Here is a 19,313-nt window from a genome sequence, read left to right as displayed (position 1 = left end):
GTATCCTGAAACCACTGTGGGTTGTTGTCCTGGCGCAGACTGGCTGTTGCATTTTAACTCCAGGGATAGCTAAATTTCAATGGAGGATGAAGAGATCCCTGTAGATCCTTTGGGATTAAAACGGCTTAAAGGATCTTTAGCTAAAGGACTTTGGGAGCTTTGGAGCTGTAAATACAGGGTATTATTGATGTTTGAAAGACAAACAGATAAATAATTAGAGTCTAAGAAATGTTAGAGTCTAAGAAAATTTAAGCCTGTGGTCTCAAATTCTGACAATCATTGAAGTGTGTTTTAGATAAAGGAGGGTACGTGGTCCATGCCTATCTCTGCATGTTATCTCAGGACTTCTATTGGAATAGCATTTCATATGGTCTAGATCTTGGTGATCTGGGTAGTTTTTTTGGTTCTGTTCTGTTTTGTTTTACATTTTGTGGTTACCTTATACTGTAAAGTCACATTAGTAACAAGCCCAGAATTTTTGTGGGAATAGAGTTATATAACTGCAGCAAATCCTAGCATCTGACCCCAGGGCCCTCAGAGAACAAGGCTTATGAGCTCAGCATGTTCGATTTTCATGGTCAGACATTTTAAATAAATAAATAAATTCTCTCATTGTCACAGCTGGGAAAGGAGACCTGATTAGCTGCAGCTTCTTCCAGAGCTGAACCTAGCTAACAGCTGGCTCCAGAGTCCAGCGTGCATTACTATAACACTAGGGTAGTCTGCAAATCAGAGGTAGGAAGTACAGCAGTGCCTACCAACTTAAAAGTACACAATGCCGCCAAACATTAGCTAAACTAAAACAGGAAAGGATGATGAACTACAGCTTTACAATGGGTGCCTAATAAATCAGTGAAATAATTTAGAAATGCCAGCTCATGGTCTGAATATTAATTTTGCAGGTGTTTCAGTTTTGAGAAACGAGGGAATGTCCTTTCCCATGAAGACACCTCTTCAGCAATTAGTGCAGGACATCTTTCGGACAATGTAAAAAGGCCCTGATCACTTGAGGTCATAAAACATGCCAGGGCACTATCTGCAACCTTGACAGCCTGGCTATGTTCCACTGGACAATTACATTCTGCCAACATTAAATGTACTAACTAGTTTCAACTGCATCCAACGCTGTTGTTAGTTACAGGTAGTGTTGCTGTGTACTGTTATAAAGTTACACCATTCTACCCCACAGGTGAAGGGATTTCATCAATGGGCAAATGACATACTTTTACACATATCTAGATATACACACACACACACTCCTATAGTCTCTGGAACAATTCAATGCACATCGTAAACAGTCACACTGAACAGCTCTTCTACGGAGCTCACAACCCTGCCAAGCCCAAGCTACTCTTTGCTGGAATGCCCTATGTCCCCAGCCAAGCCTCCCTCTATACCCACTGGCTTACGTACTAGAACAGCAAAAAAAAACAAAAACCAAAACACAGGGTTTTGAGGTTTTGATGGGAGACAGCTTTTATTTTCTTCCCCCTTCATTTTCCACAGACTTAAAACAGCTCAACTTTCTTAGTCAAACTTCCACATAACAAAAATACTGAGTGGTGGGCAGAGCCAAGCCTCAAACATCTCCTGGACAAATTCACAGCTGGTATAAACGGGCACAGTTCTAGTTAATTCAATGGAGGGAAATGGTGTGAAAAGTTATAGGTCCCTGAACACAAGAGAAACACCTAGTCAAGCTTAATTAGTTATTGTTAGCACTCCAACTATAATGAATCTACATGAGACTGGGAGAGTGTGATATCAAGCATATTTCTGTAAGTCACCCATGACTTTTCACAATTCATGAGTGGCACAATGAAGTACTCATCCCTAATAAGTGAAAGTGTCCTTTATCACACAGCCTTCTATTATGCCTTCAGTTTATACAATATTTTAATAGGTTTTTAATGTGTTCACTTTTTAAAGTTAGTAAAATGGCTGAAAAATATAGTCCATGTTTTCAGACCTCAGCAAAGTAATTTTCCATAGCATGCTTCTGAGACACTCCTCTTGGGTGGGAAACATCAGGGTCCATGGCTCTAGCTCACCTATCATCCACCAAAATTAGAGGACAAATTAGAGGATTGGGCCAAAAGAAATCTGATTCCCTCTGTCATACACATTTGATCAAAGTGATTTTTTAAAAAACTGTTAAGCACGCTGTGTGTACCCTTCCTTAAGCCAAAGGGAAGAAAAACCAACCAGCCTTCAATCCGGCTCTATTTCCGAAGGGGACTGGGGACAATAACCCGGGCAACTGGACTTTGTTCTGTTTTTTTCCTGCCTATCCTCCATCAAAGCACACCTTACCATCTATTTGTAAAGATAGAAACAATTTTTCTCTCCTGTCCTTTTCTATGCTACTTGTGAAGCAGTAAGGCAAGCTGACGCACAGCAACGCAGCTGGCATTCCTCTTGACCAAAAGCAGCACTTCTTCCCCCTCCCTGCACTCTCCAGGCATCTACGCACGGGGAAGGTAAGGGAGGATGTATCTGTCCTTCCCAATTAACCACATGTTCCCTGCCTTCAGTAGAGGCTGCAAATGTCACATATTTGATTCAACCAGCGGGCAGATACACGAAGCTCTATCGTGCCTTTTTGGCTGAACATAAACCTAATTCAACTACTCAGCGTAGAAACATTATGTCATCTGGCCACACAAATGTGATATATTGCCGGCACCATGAGGACAGGGAGCTCCAAGGTTCTGACTCTCAGTTTAGATCATGGTTGTTGCTTCGATCTGCTCAAAAAATGGTTTTTAACCCCATGGAAACTTTCAGCTTCTCAGCGAAAAATCAAAATGCAAAAATTTTTTGTTGACAATTGAAAATTTTCACCTGAAAATTTTAATTCAGAAATATCGCTGTGGTGCCTCTTGGGAGTCATAGTCCAGATGCCTCATGCCCTAATGCTCCTGTAGGCTCTTTGTCTGGACTGTATCGCCTGCTATGCAAAGTCTCCCCCTCGCTGCGCTGCTCAGTGCGTCATGAGAGATGCCATCAGGTTGTGGAGCCTGACCCCTGCAGAGGAGGCACCTGAACTGCACCTCCCATGTAGCACCGCAGCAGCGCTCTCACATATACATTTTCAGTCTGTGCCTGTTGTTTTTCAACAAAAAGTCAAAATTTTCCATGAGTGGCAAATGGCCGATGCTACTGTCGTGGGTCCCGTACTTTTTCTTGGTGTGGTGGGTCAGGGCGCCGCCCCTTGCCCCTATTCTTGGGCATTGTGGGCTCCGCTAGTGCCCCGGTGGGAGAGAGGGAAGCAGGGAAGGGGCCCAGGTCCGCTCTCCTACGCCTGGTGCCAGCCCCTTCAGCTTTGCGGGCTGCTTATCCTCTCTCCACTTGGGTAGGGTTTCCCTCAGTCCTCTGTGCTGGAGGAGTCCCTCTGCCTTGCTTGGGCAGGGTTTCCCTTCCCGGACAGGGTTTCCCTTCCCCTGGTACTCTGGTTAACAGCAATACTCCCCCAAACTCTAGTCAGCTCTCCTTCCCACTCTGTCTGACTGAAGCAGGGTTTTTCTTATTAGGTCTTGGGCGGGGCCTTAATTGGCTCCAATTACCCCATAGTAACCTTTCCCTAGTCTACAGGGAATAAGGCCTTGATCATCCTAGGGTTTATGCACCTCCCATCTACCACTCTCCTGCTGCTCTCTGGCCCTGCTGTATCACACATGGAAAGCAGATACTTTGTGTGAAAAAATTCATTTAGTCAAAACCCCAATGTTTAGAAGGGGCCAGTGACAACTATTGAGTTTGTGCTGAAAAATCTCCCAAGAATAACAATACAGAAAACAGGATTTCTGAAACATGCATGGAGCACATTGCCGCTTTGACCTTTCCTTTTTTAGTGCAGGTTTCAGAGTGGTAGCCGTGTTAGTCTGTATTAGCAGAAAGAACAAGGAGGACTTGTGGCACCTTAGAGACTAACAAATTTATTTGAGCATAAACTTTCGTGAGCTAAAGCCCACTTCATCAGATGCATGCAATGGAAAATACAGTAGGAAGATAGATAGATATACAGAGAACTTGAAAAAAATAGGGGTTGCCATACCAACTCTTAACGAGACTAATTGATTAAGGTCGGCAATTATCAGCAGGAGAAAAAAAGCTTTTGTAGTGATAATCAGGATGGCCCATTTCAAACAGTTGACAAGAAGGTGTGAGTTACAGTAGGGGGAAAATTAGCATGGGGAAATAGTTTTTAGTTAGTGTAATGACTCATCCATTCCCAGTCTTTATTAAAGCCTAATTTAATGGTGTCCAGTTTGCAGATTAATTCCAGTTCTTCTGCTTCTTGCTGGAGTCTGTTTTTGAAGTTTTTTTGTTGAATAATTGCGACTTTTAGGTCTGTAATAGAGTGTCCAGGGAGGTTGAAGTGTTCTCCGACTGGTTTTTGAATGTTATAATTCTTGATGTCTGATTTGTGTCCATTTATTCTTTTGCATAGAGACTGTCCAGTTTTGCCAGTGCAGTCACCTTTTTGGCATTGTGAAGCAGAAGCATATCTACATGTGGGATTATTTAGGTTTCCCTTCAGAAGTACGGGTACACACTCTAATTTCTTTAATGTGATGCCAAAGACAGTAATCACTGATAACCATAAGAGTCAGGGCTGATAACAGGCACGGTTAAGCAGAACTGCTGTGATTATTATTTAGTTGTTAGAAAGATATAAATTGGCTGCAGAAACCAATGCACACTTTTCCTTCTAGATTCAGACAGTCCAGCGTTTGCATATCCTCTAGTTTAGAGACATACAAAGAAACTCCTGGCTACATTCATCATTTAGTGAGGCCTTATTTAACTCTTGATGTACAGAGACAGAATCTGCTATGGCATTGGTAGGTGTCTCAGCTCCTGGAGTAGGTACAATCCTTCAATGTGACTGTATATATAATGCACTCATTCTCCATGAACTGGCTGATACATTTTGTTATTTTATACCAATCTTTTTCTATATGTCAATGTTAGATAATGGAAACAAAGACATGAATAATATCGGGTTTATCAAGTATCACTGAAGATACCTCCATTTCAAATACAAATGTGAATTCAGAGGTTTTTGCCAAGATGACGATTACCAACCCATTGCTAATCTTTCATCAGGCTCTGATTTGGCAAGGTATTTGAGCATGTGTCTAACTTTCAGCATCTGAGTAGGTCCATTGAAGTAAAGGGGAACTGTTAGGGTTTCTTTTTTTACTTTGAACTCTGGGGTACAGATGTGGGGACACGCATGAAAGACCCCTATGTTTATTTTTACCAACTTAGGTTAAAAAAATTTTAAGGCACACATCTGTTTTTGTTTTTGGACAGTATTGCTACCACCACCAAGTGATTTAGACAACATTTAGGGAAAAGGGCCACTTGGAGTTCCTGGTTTTTTTAAATATTTTTCCAAGCCCCTTTACCCCCTTTTTTGGGGAGGCTTGAGAATAATATACTAACCAATTGCCTTTAATAAAAGTACAGACCAGACCCTTTATTTTTAGGACACTAAAATCAATTAAGTTTTTAAAAGAAAAACTTTTTTATTAAAAAAAATAAGTAAAAGAAGCACCTTTGTAAATTAGGATGGAAGGTAATTTTACAGGGTAATAAACAGATTTAACACACAGAGGATTTTTTTTAGGCTTAACTTTAAAGTTACAAAACAGGAATAAACCTTTTTTTTAGCATACGGAAAATTTACAAGCTAAAACAAAAGATACTTTAATGCATTTTCTTGCTATTACTTACAATTTTGTAATTTTAGATGTATTATTTTAGGATTTTTTTTAGGAGATGGTTTTTTTGCCATTTTTTTGTTTGTTTGTTTGTTTGAGAGGGCACACAACAACAAAAACACAAACAGATTTTTTCCCCCCAGATTTGAAAGTATTTTTTTTATTGTTTTTTTTTTGGTCAGGTGCCAACTAGGTTGATGGAACTGACTAACCCCTTATAGGTAAGTGATTTTGTACCTTTGGCCAGGAGGGATTTGATGTTATTGCATACATAAAAGTTGTTACCCTTCCCTTTATATTTATGACAGGAATACTCACACGTTTAAAATTAGGCGCATGCTTACATACCTTGCTGACTGAGGGCATTACAAGATAAGGTCACTGAGGCCATGTCTACACTATAGAGTTAAGCCAACCTAAGTTATATCGACTATCATAAACTGCTGTAATTACATCACTTGTGCATGTTCACACAGCGCTCCCTTTGTGTCGGCGGAGCATGTCCACAGTTGGTGCTCTAGCACCAACAGAATGAGCAGCGCACCGTTGGTAGCTATCCCACTATTCAAATCGCCACTTTCTTCCACGAGGAATTCTGAGAATGCATTGCCGTGCATCATGGGGGTGGGATCACCACCTCATGAGGCAGTTTTCTCCATCCCATAATTCAAAGGGCCTCCAACTACATTTCATAACATTTTTCAGCTACCCCTGTAAACTTTGTGCCTGCCATCTCTGCCTGAAAGCACAGATCCTGCACTGTTCACCAGTCTTGTGATAAGCATTATGAACACAACATAGCTGATCCTGCAGTATTTCATGAGCTGTGAATCTGAACAGGAATCTGTGGTTCCTACCCTGCTGTGTGCCATGGAAAGAAACAATTCAAGACTGATGTTGGCATTCACGGAGCAACTACACACATTGGACCGTCGCTATCGGGCTCTCAAAACAAGCACTGAGTGGTGGGATTGTGATGCAGGTCCGGGATGGCAAGCAATGGCTGCAGAACTTTCATATGCACAAAGCCACCTTCCTTGAACTGTGTGCGGAGCTCATGCCTGCACTGCAGCACATGGACACCAAAATGAGAGCTGCCCTAATGGGGGAAAGCGAGTGGCAATCACTGTGGAAGCTGGCAACTCCAGACTGCTACTGGTCAGTTGTGAATCAGATTGGAGTTGGGAAGTCCACTGTGGACAGTTGTGGTGATGCAAGTGTGCATGGCCATTAATCGCCTTCTGCTGCAAAGGACTGTGACTTTGGGCAATGTGCAGGAAATAGCAGATGAGTTTGCGGCAATGGGATTCCCTAACTGCGGCAAGGATATAGATGGAATGCATATCCCAATTTTGGCCCCAGGCCATGTTGTGACAGAGTACATCAACAGAAAGGGATCCTTCTCTCTGATATTGCAGGCGCTAGTGGATCACCGTGGTCATTTCACTGACATCAATGCGGGGTGGTCAGGGAAGGTGCTTGACGCATGCATCTTCAGGAACATCGGCCTATACAGAAAGCTGCATGCAGGGACTTTCTTTCCAGACCAGAAGATTCCACTAGGGGATGTGGAAATGCCCACAGTGATCCTGAGAGACCCAGCCTACCCCTTACTCCCATGGCTCATCAAGCCTCACACCCAGAAACTCTGACAGCAGCAAGGAGCACTTCAGCAACAGGCTCAGCAGGTGCAGAATGACTATAGAATGTGCGTTTGGCAGATTAAAGGGTTGCTGGTGCTGCCTTTTTGGAAGGTTAAACCTCAATGAGGAAAATATTCCCATGGTCATAGCAGCCAGCTGTGCTCTGCATAATATTTGTGAAGTCAAGGGGGAAAAGTTTCCCCAGGGGTGGAACACTGATGTGTTTCACCTGGCAGCTGATTTTAAGCACCCAGACACCAGGGCTAATAGGGAGGCTAAACGGAAAGCTATTCAAATCAGGGAGGTTTTGAAGCAGCATTTTGACAGTAATGTGTCTTGCTGTAATGCATGCAGCCAGGCACTGTTTACTTGCCACCCTGAATGACGTTTGTAATGATTCCTGCCTGAGCATTAATTGTAGTCTGAAAATGTGCTGATTGCCACTGTGTATGAATTTCTGCTGAAACCGCGTGTAGGTCAAAAATAAAGAATCATTGTCTTTGTAAGACTAAATTTTTATTAAACAGCAATACACAGATTAACATTTCTTACAAGGGACATGACAGTGAGCAGCACTCTCTGAAATGAGGATCTCACAGCTGTGTGTAAGTCCAGTTGTCGTTATGGCAAATGTCCCTGGGGTGGAGTGCCAGGGATACTGAGATGGGCCGGGAACATGTGAGGAATGTGTGTGGGGAGTTTGGGGAAGGTATGGAAAGCAATTCTGTAAGGGCTATAGGGGGAGTCGAGCATGCATGTGTTCTAACTGCAGCACAATCAGGGACCTGAGCATCTGTGATTGGTCCTCTATGAGTTGTATTGTCTGCTCCTGGCCCTCAATTATCTGCTCTTGCCCCTGTCTCTTCTCCTGGCTATCTATTTCTAGTTTTTCATTTATTGTCTATCTCCATGCTCTGTGCTTGCTATCAGCCTGATCAGACAATTGCAGCACTTCTCAAAACATGTCCTCCTTACTCCTCCTTGTTCGCCTCCTTATCTGACAGAGGCATTCCGCTGGTGTGTAGGAGCTGGCCCTCAACGGCACATCTGCAGAAGCAAAGGAAACAATACACAGAGTCAGTATTGCATGTGCACTCAGAGTCTTGAATCATAAAAGTTACACACACTTCTGTCTCATTTTCCCTTGGCAAGCATGAAGCACAGCTTGAGAACTAAACATGGTGAGTCCTCCCTGGCTGCGAGGGAGAGAAGGTGGGACAAAGGGTCTGGATGGTTTCAGAAGGGGATCCGTACAAGCGCCTAGGGACATTATTCTGAATAGTGACACCATTTTCCACAGGCAGGGGTGATCGAAGCTGAAATCACACTACTGAGGGTAATCAAAGATGCAAGGGTGCATCTCCTACATGTGTGCAGCTTCAGACCAGGTCCGCATGCTGCTTGCCTGTGTGCTGCTTTGGTTCCTGCAGAAGTAATTGCTGATTGGCGCAGCAAAGTTTCCTACAACGGGGGAAGAAACACAGCAGCTCTGCCAAGGAACCTTCGGCAGAGGATTGCAGAGTACCTGCAGGAAAGTTTCCAAGAGATCTCTGTGCAGAATTTCCAAGAGATCTTGGTGTGCATTAACAAACTTTTCCATAGGGCCTCCACTGGATAGCTGCACAGGGGAATGCAAAGCAGATGCAAACAATATCTAGTGTTGTTAATTTCAATCCCACATGCACCATGTAACAAAATAAAGGACTCCTCTACTTCATGTCATCGTGCAGTACCAAAGAAAAATGAGTACTTACCAGAGCTCCCTCTCCTGCTTCAGGCATGTCAGAGCCAGACTGCTGGAACTAGCTAGACCCGTCTGGAGTTAAAAAGAGGTCCTGGCTTGCCACATCACCAGACGAGCCTGTTGCTTTTTGCACATCCTTCTCTAACTCAACCTCCTCGTCCACGGGATTGACTCTGCTGGCCGCTGCCTCCAGTCCCCAGAAAGTATCCACAGGGCTCTTGGTGGTGGAGGTGGGGTCACTGCCAAGGATTGCATGCAGCTCCTTGTAGAAGCAGCATGTTTTCAGCACCAAGCCAGAGGGACAGTTGGTCTCCCTTGCCTTCTGATACACCTACCTCAACCCCTTGAACTTAGCATGGCACTGCTGCATGTCTCTTGCATGCCATGCCACGAGCAATCTGCTCACAGGTGTCAACTTCCTACAGCTGGATCAGAGATAGTCTCCTCTTCCCACAGACCCAACAGGTCCAGCAACACCAGTGTACTCCAGGCGGGATCACATTTGCTGCGGAAAGCTGGCATGGTCAGCTGGGAAGATGCATGTGAGCTGTCCACCCCGAGCAACCATGAAGAGGAATTTCAAAAATTCCTAGGGTTTTAAAGGAAGGGGGTGCATGCCTGTGTACCTAGCTGCAGGGCAGCAGAGTAGGAACTGCTGACAAGAGTGGTCATGATGGGCATTGTGGAACACCTCCAGGAGGCCACTTAAGATGACACAAGCAAGCACATTGTCTACAATGACACTGCATCACACTAATTTTGTTGCAAAAAGCTCTATGCTGCTCATCCAGGTGGTTTTATTATGTCAGCATAGCAGGAGAGTTAAATCAGCAGGGGGAGCATTGTTGTGTATAGACTTCCACAGTTTTGTCAACAAAACCTGACTTTTGTCGACAAAACTGTGTAGTGTAGACAAGGCCTGAGGTGGCAGAGGCAGGAAAACTCCAGCAGCTCCTTTCCATCTACCACATCTTTAGACCCCTCATAATCTGGTTACAGACCTAGAGATGCATAGGCACTGACTCCCTCTCTACACAGCGGATGTGCTCGACCCCTCCTCTGCCCCAGGCCCGCCCCTACTCCACCACTTCCACCAAGCCCCCACCCCGCCTTTTCCTGCCCCCCCTTCACCCCAAGTCCCACCCCACCCCTTCCCCCAGGCCCCACCCCCGCTCTGCCTCACCTCTTCTCACCCCTTCCCCCAAGTATGCCCCATCCCGGCTCCTCCCAGCACCTTCTGCAGAACAGCTGTGGCATGCAGAAGACACTGGGAGGGAGGGGGAGGAGTGGCCACCGGTTTGCAGGAGGCGCTGGGGGGAGGAGGGAGCTTGGCTGCTAGTGGGTGCTGAGCACCCGCTAATTATTTTCCATGTCAGCGCTCATGTAGAGATGGCACTAGTTATGCTAAAAGACCTTCTCAAGCCTATGGACAACAGTCTACACCGGTATTCTTAGACACACCGGCAATGTTTAACAGTTGACAAGGCGGGATGCTGACCTGTTTGCTTTGTCCTGTCTCTGATCCTGAAGAAGAAAGAAAGCCCTGTGTAAAAGGCAAAAGGCACTATATCCCCCCTCCTCCCTCCCTCTGGATCCTCCCCTCTCCTGCTTCTCTATAAGCGAAAAGAGCCAACCCCTGGAAGGAAGGAGTTAAACATGAGAAGGAAAATGGTGAACAAACATACAGCTATCCTACTGGTGCTAAAAGCCTGTTAAGTGGCTGGCAACCTGTTCCCTTCAACTGTCCAACCAAATCAGAGAAGTCTTTTAGCTGCCTGAGGTCTACACCCATAAGTACCAGGGGGTAGCTGTGTTAGTCTGTATCCACAAAAACAACAAGGAGTCCGGTGGCACCTTAAAGACTAACATTTATTTGGGCATGCACTTTTGTGGGTAAAAAACCCACTTCTTCAAATGCATCTGAAGTTTATGAAAGCTTATGCCCAAATAGACTTTAAGGTGCCACCGGACTCCTTGTTATTTTTACCCATAAGTATCTGCCTCTGGCACAACCCAGGACAATGCTGATAATTTAGGTGGGATTTTTAAGGGAAACCCTAGCTAGCACAGCCACAGCTTCTTAATGACAGCAGGACTCTTACAGCAAGAGAGAGAGAGATTATAGGATTTCTCTTGGAGAATAAGAGAGAGCAGTGAATGCAAAGTTGTACTTCCTTAGGGATGTTTTGTGGACATCAGAAATCACACGAGTAGTGGTTTTTCATCACAGAATTTCCTAGCATTTCATTATTACATATATATTTAATTACAATATTATGTCAAAATGTGTCTCTGAACTCTCCTGTTTACACTCCAAGAGAAGCCATATTCAATACTGTTAATTAGTTTTGTATCAGTGCGAACAAATCCATATAATGGTACATCAACACTAATGAATCATTACTATCTACTGTACTATGAGACCCAGAAACCATAAATACCTTACATTTATATAGTAAACCTGCTGAAAATTCTCAGGACAAAGAAGATGATTTTCTGACTATGTTTACTGGTGGCCCTTGACAGTTGTCTTACATAATTTAATAAATATTTGTAACTAAATAACCTCAGTATTTGCAGTGTTCAACGTGTTTCCTACAGTAAATACAGAGAATCACAAGAGAAGACCACAGTAATCTTACCTATTTACCCTACGTAAAAATGGCAAGTCTTTTAAAGCCAATGCTGTAATCATAGACACATACGTACCCCTCTACACACACAATTATGCCGTGTGTAGGTAAGTTCTGACCAAGCTAAAAAGCTGTAATAGTGTAACATATAGTAAATTCTTTTAACACCAGAGTGGGATATTTTTAAATGGTCTTAAAATGAGGTCCACACAAAGAAACCCTAAAAAAAGTGGTAAGGGAGCATTTCACACGCACCTGAACATGATCGGCCCAATTCTCCTGAGTCATGGTTTTCTGAAAAGACACAAAAAAATCTCTAAAATATGTTTTTAAAACATCTGGTATGCACTGAAAATCTCTGGGTTCTCATATATTATCATGAAGAGCACATTAGAAAAATATTGCTTAGATTAGGTTGGATATTAGGAAAATTAGGTTGGATATTAAGAAAAACTTTTTCACTAGAAGGGTGGTGAAACACTGGGAATGGGTTACCTAGGGAGGTGGTGGAATCTCCTTCCTTAGATATTTTTAAGGTCAGGCTTGACAAAGCCCTGGCTGGGATGATTTAGTTGGGGATTGGTCCTGCTTTGAGCAGGGGGTTGGACTAGATGACCTCCTGAGGTCCCTTCCAACCCTGATATTCTATGATTCGTTAATTCAGAGAATGTTGGAGTACAGCACAAGACTATTATCCAAACCTCAATCTGCGCTTACAATATGAAGGTCACACAGAATCCTATCCAGATCATAGTGCAGCTCCTCATATACATTATAAAATAGAGATAATCCAACCAGACCTACTTTGTAGTGGGTGTGAAACTACAGATAACTTCCAACTGCACAGCTAGGTAGGACTGCTGAAAACTGAGACATTGCTGAACTCAGTAAAGCAACAGTGTCTAATGTAACAGAATACTTAAATTTCATGATGCTCTTAGCACACCCAGTGCGATCTCCCAGAAAAACAGGAGAAGCCTCCAGGCCTATTCAGGCTGCTGTTGAGCAACTGAATACTGGAAAAAAAGTTCACATTGGTCACATGGAGAAGCGGCCCTCTAAAACATGAGTGTGCTTCTATTCAGGGAATTAATGAGCTTGGAATAGGACAAATGGAAGGTACCCTTCCCCTGAACACCAGCTTTGTCTTTGTTAATGTACTTAGGATGATTACACTGCCAAACACAGTGGATCAACTCTGTCCTCCTTGAGACCCAAAATGTTGATTGTGAGAGCACCTCTTGCAGTTTACTGAACACCCTCAACTGCCACTGAAGTCAGCGGGAGTGGACAGCATTCAATGACTTGCAGGAATGGTCCCTATCATAAACATAATAGTATAATAAAATATACTCGTAATTCTGAACTAGATGTATCACTCTATAATATCTCAGTCCAAGCACTCGTAACAGAGATTTCTGAGTCTCAATGCCTTTCTGTATCACTACAGCATGACTACACTTCGCTTCCATACCAACCTCATATTTCCAGCATCTCTATTATATCGTTCAAATCACAACAAAAATAAATCCATACACACATTGTACAAACATACCTCAACAAACCTCTTGTAGAAGAGATATTTCAGAGAGCCTAGGTGTCGCTGATTTATGACATTCGGACAGAGAACTGAAACGAAAGAAAGGCCTTTAAGTCAACACAACTTCTGAACTTCCTTGAAGCGTTCTTTTCTAGATAGTACTTTTTTCCTCCCCTGATATAAATATCACTTTAAATGATGCAAACACAGAAAGACGCTATCCAAACCTGAAACAAAGAGGGCCAGAAGCATCCTGGCCTTGCCTATATTAACACTGCTAACTGTGTTTAAAAACCAGATTAGTATTTGTAGTGTAAACAAGCCCATAAATATATTTTGCAATTTGGCATGTGCTACAATAGGCAGTTTTCTGTTGCTGCTGCTTCTCTCTCTCTTTTTCTTTCTTTTTTTTTTTTTTTGAGGGGGTGGTGAGAAAAATCATTTAAGCCTTAGCGATATATGCACTGGACATAACATATATCCTAAATATCCAGGACACGTTCCAATATAGAGGAAAATGTGCAAGAATTTAAACACTGTGGAGCAGATTCAAAGAACAAATTCAAAGAAAACAGAATTACCAACATCCCAAGCAGAAAGTCACAGATTTTCAAGAGACGGACTACACACATTTTTGATGCACCAAGATGTTCCAGGAGCAAAAACAAGCTAATGCAAGAGTAAAGACAAGGGGTACATTTTCAAAAGCGCCCAAATGACTTAGGAACCTAGATCCCATGGACTTTCAATGAGATTTAAGGTCATAAGTCACCTTGAAAATGTGACTTGGGCATTGCCTACCCTACACAGTTTTTGTCAACAAAAGGCAGTTTTTACTGAAAAAATAAAATCACCTCAACGAGAGGCATTGAACTTTTTGCAGCAAAGTTAAAGCGACAAAACATCAGCGTAAACGCTGCCATTCATTATATCACCAGAACTGGCCTCACCCAGTATCCCACAATGCCCACTGTGACCGCTCTGCTCACTGTTTTGAACTCGGCTGCACTCAGAGGTGAAAGTAAGCCGGCAAGAGCCGGTGCGCCGTACCGGGGTGGATCGGCTTCCCCAGGCGCAACTGAAAGGGCCTGCAGCTCCCAGCAGTGGCTGGAGTCCCCGGCCCTTTAAATTGCTGCCAGAGCCCTGCTGCCGGAGCCCTGGGGTAGCAGTGGCCGGGCTGGGGCGGCGATTTAAAGGGCCCAGGGCAGTAGTGGCAGCCAAGCCCTGGGCCCTTTAAATCGTCCCCAGGTCTCCGGCAGGCTCCGGGGACAATTTAAAGGGCCCAGGGCGGTAGTGGTGGCCGGAGCCCCTTCCCCAGAGGCCTACTGCCGGAGTCCTGGGGAAGTGGCGGCGGGGCTCTGGGGATGATTTAAAGGGCCCAGGGCTCCAGTCACCGCTACCACCCAGGGCCCTTTAAACCGCTGCCAGAGGCCCCGGCTGCTGCTGTTACCCCAGGGAGGGGGAAGGAGGCACTTGCCGGTACAGGTTGGGCCAGGGCTGGCTCTGACCTCCCCCAGCACCACCCCTTCCGGGGGCCAGAGCCGGCCCCAGCCCAGCCCCGTCCTGGTAAGTCCCTAGACTTACTTTCACCCCGTCATAGGATTTTCAAAATCATAAATTTCATGATATTAGTTACTGAAATGTCACGGTGTTGTAATTGTAGGGATCTTGGCCCAAAAAGGAGTTGGGGGGGGTGGGGGGTCGCAAGGTTATTGTGGGGGGGTTGCGGTTCTGCTACCCGTACTTCTGCGCTACTGCAGGCGGCAGCGCTGACTTCAGCGCTGGGCAGCTGGAGAGCGGCAGCTGCTGGCCGGGAGCCCAGCTCTGAAGGCAGAGCCACCGCCAGGAGCAGCGCAGAAGTGAGAGTGGCCTGGTAAGGTGTTGCCACCCTTGCTTCTGCGCCGCTGCTGGTGGTGAGGTGCTGCCTTCGGAGCTGGGTGCCTGGCCAGCAGCCACCGCTCTCCAGCTTCCCAGCTCTGAAGGCAGCACAGACGTAAGGGTGAAAATACTGTGACCCCCTAAAATAACCTTGTGACCAAGCTTGCAACTCCCTTTTGGGTCAAGACCCCCAATTTCAGAAACGCTGGTCTCCCCAATGAAATCTGTATAACATGGGGCAGGGGTCCTCAACCTTTTTCAACATGCTATAAAAACTCTGGGGCCCAGGGTGGTTGAACTCGGGGCTCTGGGCCGAGAGGATGACCCTTGGGCATAGGCAGTTTGACTTCTATTTGGGGGGGCGCAAGGACTGGGGAGGCTCAGGCCAGCTCCGCACAGCGGGATTCAGGGCGGGAGCACCACCTCCACCCCCGACTCACCGCAGCAGACCACCCACCTGTCTGGGTTGTGGGGGGGCCGCAACCAAAAAATATGACTCAGCTCAAAAACTTTGAAAACCGCTCAGGATGCAGGGAGGGGGTAGCTAGGGGCTGTGTGTGGGCAGGGGGAGAGATCAGGTTGTAGGGAGGGGATAGCTCAGGATGCAGGGAGGGGGACAGGGGGGCAGCTCAGGGTGCAGATGGGGGTAGCTAGGGGCTGTGTGCGGGCAGGGGGTAGCTCAGGGTGCGGACAGGGGGTAGCTAGGGACTATGTACAAGCAGGGGTAGCTAGGGGCTGCGTACGGGCAAGGGGGGTAGATTAGGTTGCAGGGAGAAGGATAGCTAGGGGCTGTGTGCCAGGAGGGCTCCCCCTGTGGTGGCTGCTCCCCAAGGGCTCTGCTGGCCCCAGAGCTGGGTCCCCTCATCCAGGCAGCTCTTACCGGCTGCGTGAGCAGTCAAAGAGGGCTGGAAGCTGAGGAGCAGCCGCAACCCCGGGCACCAGCAACAGACGGGGGAATGCCATGGCTGCCCACTCCATGGCACCACCAGCCAGAGGAGCAGCTACCCTGCACTGCCTGGCTCTGACTTCCCACCTACAACCCGGCCAGAAGGCAGGGCCTGAGGAGGCCTGGGGGAGAGGAGAACGTGCAGGGGGATGGAACAGCTCCCAGACTGCCCCACTCTCGGAAAGGCACTGCAGTCGGGGGGTCCAATACCCTTGTTCCCTGCTAGCTCTGCCCATGGGCTCACAGCTTCTGCCTGCGGGGAGCACCAGGGCTTAGAGCTTCAGTCCCACATGGATCCCAGCTTCAGTAGGGAGTGGGGGACGCTGGGGCTCCCGGCTTCAGCACCGCACCGCTCCTGGCTTTGGTGGGTGGGGGAGCAGCTTCAGCCTTGCACCACGCCCAGCTTCAGCCCTGCAAGAGGGTGCCGGGGCTCCTGACTTTAGCCCCATAGGAGGTGCCTAGGGCTCAGGGCACCGGGTTTCAGCCACGGGACCCCGCGGCCCCCCCGAAAAGGCTTGCAGACCCCTGGTTGAGAGCTGCTGGTATAGGGTAAAGCACACAAAGCACCAGATTTCATGAGGGGAGACCAGATTTCACGGTCCGTGATGCGTTCTTCATGGCTGTGAAATTGGTAGGGCCCTAGTCATGTGGGACTCTGTCACAAGTCTTCCTAAAATCAAGATATAGCACATCATCTGCTTCCCCGTTACTCACAGCGAGTAACCCTGACAAAGAAGGCAATTGGGTTGGTTTAGCGTGATTTCTTCTTGACAAAATTATGCTGGCTATTCCTTATAATCCTATTATCCTCCAGGTGCTTACAAATTGATTGATTGATTGATAGATAATTTGTTCTAGCAACTTTAGGCTGACTGGTCTATAATTCACTGGGTCCTGTTTGTTACCCCTTTTAAAGAGAGGTGCTGTGTTTTCCCTTCTCCAGTCCTCTGGGACATACACCTGCTGACCAGAAGTTCTCGAAAATAATTGCTAATGGTTCTGAGATTCAGATTCAGCTTAAGTACCCTAGGATGAATTTGATCAGACCTTGCCGACTTGAATATATCTAACGTATCTAAATATTCTTTAATTTGTTCTTTCCCTATTTTGGCTTGTGTTCCTTCCCCCTTGTTGTTAATATTAAGTGTGCTGAGTATCTGGTGAGCCACAATCTTTTTGGTGAAGACAGAAGCAAAACTGGCATTAAATACCTCAGCCTTCTTGATCTCACCAGTTACTAGCTCTCCTTCCCCACTCACTAGAGGACCTACACTTTATTTAATCTTTTTCTTGCTCCTCATGTATTTAAAGAACCTCTTCTTATTGCTTTTTATGTCTCCTGCTGTGCCTTAGCCTTTCTGATTTTGTCCCTGCCTGCTTGTGCTACTCTTTTGTACTCCTCCTTACCAACGTGTCTACCTTTCCACATTTTGTAGGATTCCTTTTTGATTTTCAGGACATTATAGAGCCCCTGATGGAGTCATATTAGCCTCTTACTATTCTTACTATCTTTCCTTTCCACAAGGATAGTTTGTAGCTGTGCTTTTGATACTATCTTCTTGAAAAACTGCCAGGTCTCCCAAACACCCTTTTCCCTCAGAATTTCTCACCATGGGACCTTACCTACAAGTTCTGGGAGTTTGTTGAAGTCTGCTTTTTTTGAAGGCCATTGTCCTTATTCTGCCGGTCTCACTCCTTCCTTTCTTGAGAACCATGACATCTTATAATTTCACGATCACTTTCACCCAAATTGCCTTTAGATTTGCAATCAATTCCTCCCTGGCACTCAGAATTGAGTCTGAAATGGCTGCCCCCGGCTATACAGCACTTTTCATCAGCAAATTTCCAAGCAGGTCAATATCATTATCCCTATTTTACAAATGAAGACACTGAGACACAGAGAGGTAAAGTGACCTGCCCATAGTTACACAGACCAATGACAGAGCAGGGAATTGAACTCAGATCTCCTGAGTCCCAGCCCACTTCCCTCTCCAAGATAGCATAAGACAATCTGTTGCAAGCACTTTGGAGAAGGGGCCGTTCTTTCATTACGTGTTTGTACGGTCCTGGGCCTGGTGCATGGCTGAGGTTTCTACGCACCAGCACAAAGCAAATCTTGCATCTTGGCAGGGGGCTAGACTAGATGACCCTTGGGGTCCCTTCTAACCCTGTCGCTCTACGATTCTAATAAATACTCCCTCCCTCAACATATATCACTGGATGTGTATTATTACAAAATCTTGCAGTAGCACCATAATGGGATCTAGTCTGGATTGCATTTCGCATTTGGGACAGACATGTGAAACCAGGAATTCCACCCTTCCACCCATCTTAATCATTTGGTAGGGAGGAAGCCTAATACTAACAGCCAGAAAGCAAAAACAAATGTGATGTCCTCTTTACATACAGGGTTTGAAATAGACATACACACACACTGCACTGGCGTTACATGGTCTGAGGGTGTCTTTTGGGATGATAGCTCTTCAGTTTTGTAGATCTGGTGATTGACTGTATAAAACTGATAATGCACCCCATTCCTTCTGATTCACTGTTAGGTCCCACTCAACCCTGTCTTTACATTACAGCAAAAGCCTGATTCTCATTTGCACTAACTCGCTTCACACTGCTCTTGCAATGTTAAAGGGCCTTCGTGTAAACGAGAACCAGCTCCCCAGAATTGAAATCTTTGGACATAAGGAAATAAGAGAACTAAAGCCTTTATCTTCTGTACTGAGGGATATTTCCTATGGTCTATTTGGAAGAGGGAAATGTTTTAGACCCATAGCACTTTCTCATGAGAAGAGTCCCTAAGGCAGATTAGGGTGAAGTGGCATAGAGTGCAGCTGGATAGGATATGCTTTTACTGTAATTTCCAGGACCCATTGATTTTACATAATTTCATGCCATGGCTCCAGGAAATAGGAAAAGCAGTCTCCATGGGGGAAAGGGAGCAAAAATCCACAGACTCTCGGAGGCTCTTGACCATCCCATTAAACTTGTAGTCCAGACACCAGCTGGGCCGCCCAAGAAGGCAGGGGCACAATGCTAGTGTGAGCACTTAGATGAGAGCCGAAAGAATGAGTGCCACACCGTGGGCTTCTGGCTCATCTGACGACGTGGCAAACTCTGCTTCAGAACAAGAAGGGAAGGGTGGGTTTGGCCATAACAGAGTGCAGAAACCAAGAGACCTTTGGATT

General features: G+C 45.7%; 1 protein-coding gene across 9 annotated transcripts in view; it reads right to left on the bottom strand.

Annotated features, from left to right (window-relative positions):
* The window catches only part of EXD3 (exonuclease 3'-5' domain containing 3), a 523,135-nt gene that overhangs the window by 335,268 nt on the left and 168,554 nt on the right, over positions 1-19,313 (bottom strand). For all 9 annotated transcript variants that reach the window (XM_043530801.1, XM_043530804.1, XM_043530800.1 and 6 more), the window contains 2 exons: positions 13,308-13,381; positions 12,008-12,046 (listed from right to left, as the gene is read on the bottom strand). In XM_043530801.1, the coding sequence (XP_043386736.1) occupies positions 12,008-12,046; positions 13,308-13,381 (113 nt within the window). The remainder of the gene's footprint in view (positions 1-12,007; positions 12,047-13,307; positions 13,382-19,313) is intronic.

The sequence above is a fragment of the Chelonia mydas genome, chromosome 16 (assembly GCF_015237465.2).
Source record: "Chelonia mydas isolate rCheMyd1 chromosome 16, rCheMyd1.pri.v2, whole genome shotgun sequence".
Lineage (NCBI taxonomy): Eukaryota > Metazoa > Chordata > Testudines > Cheloniidae > Chelonia > Chelonia mydas.
The sequence above is the reverse complement of the archived record's forward strand: the minus strand, read 5'-3'. Positions and strand labels throughout refer to the sequence as shown.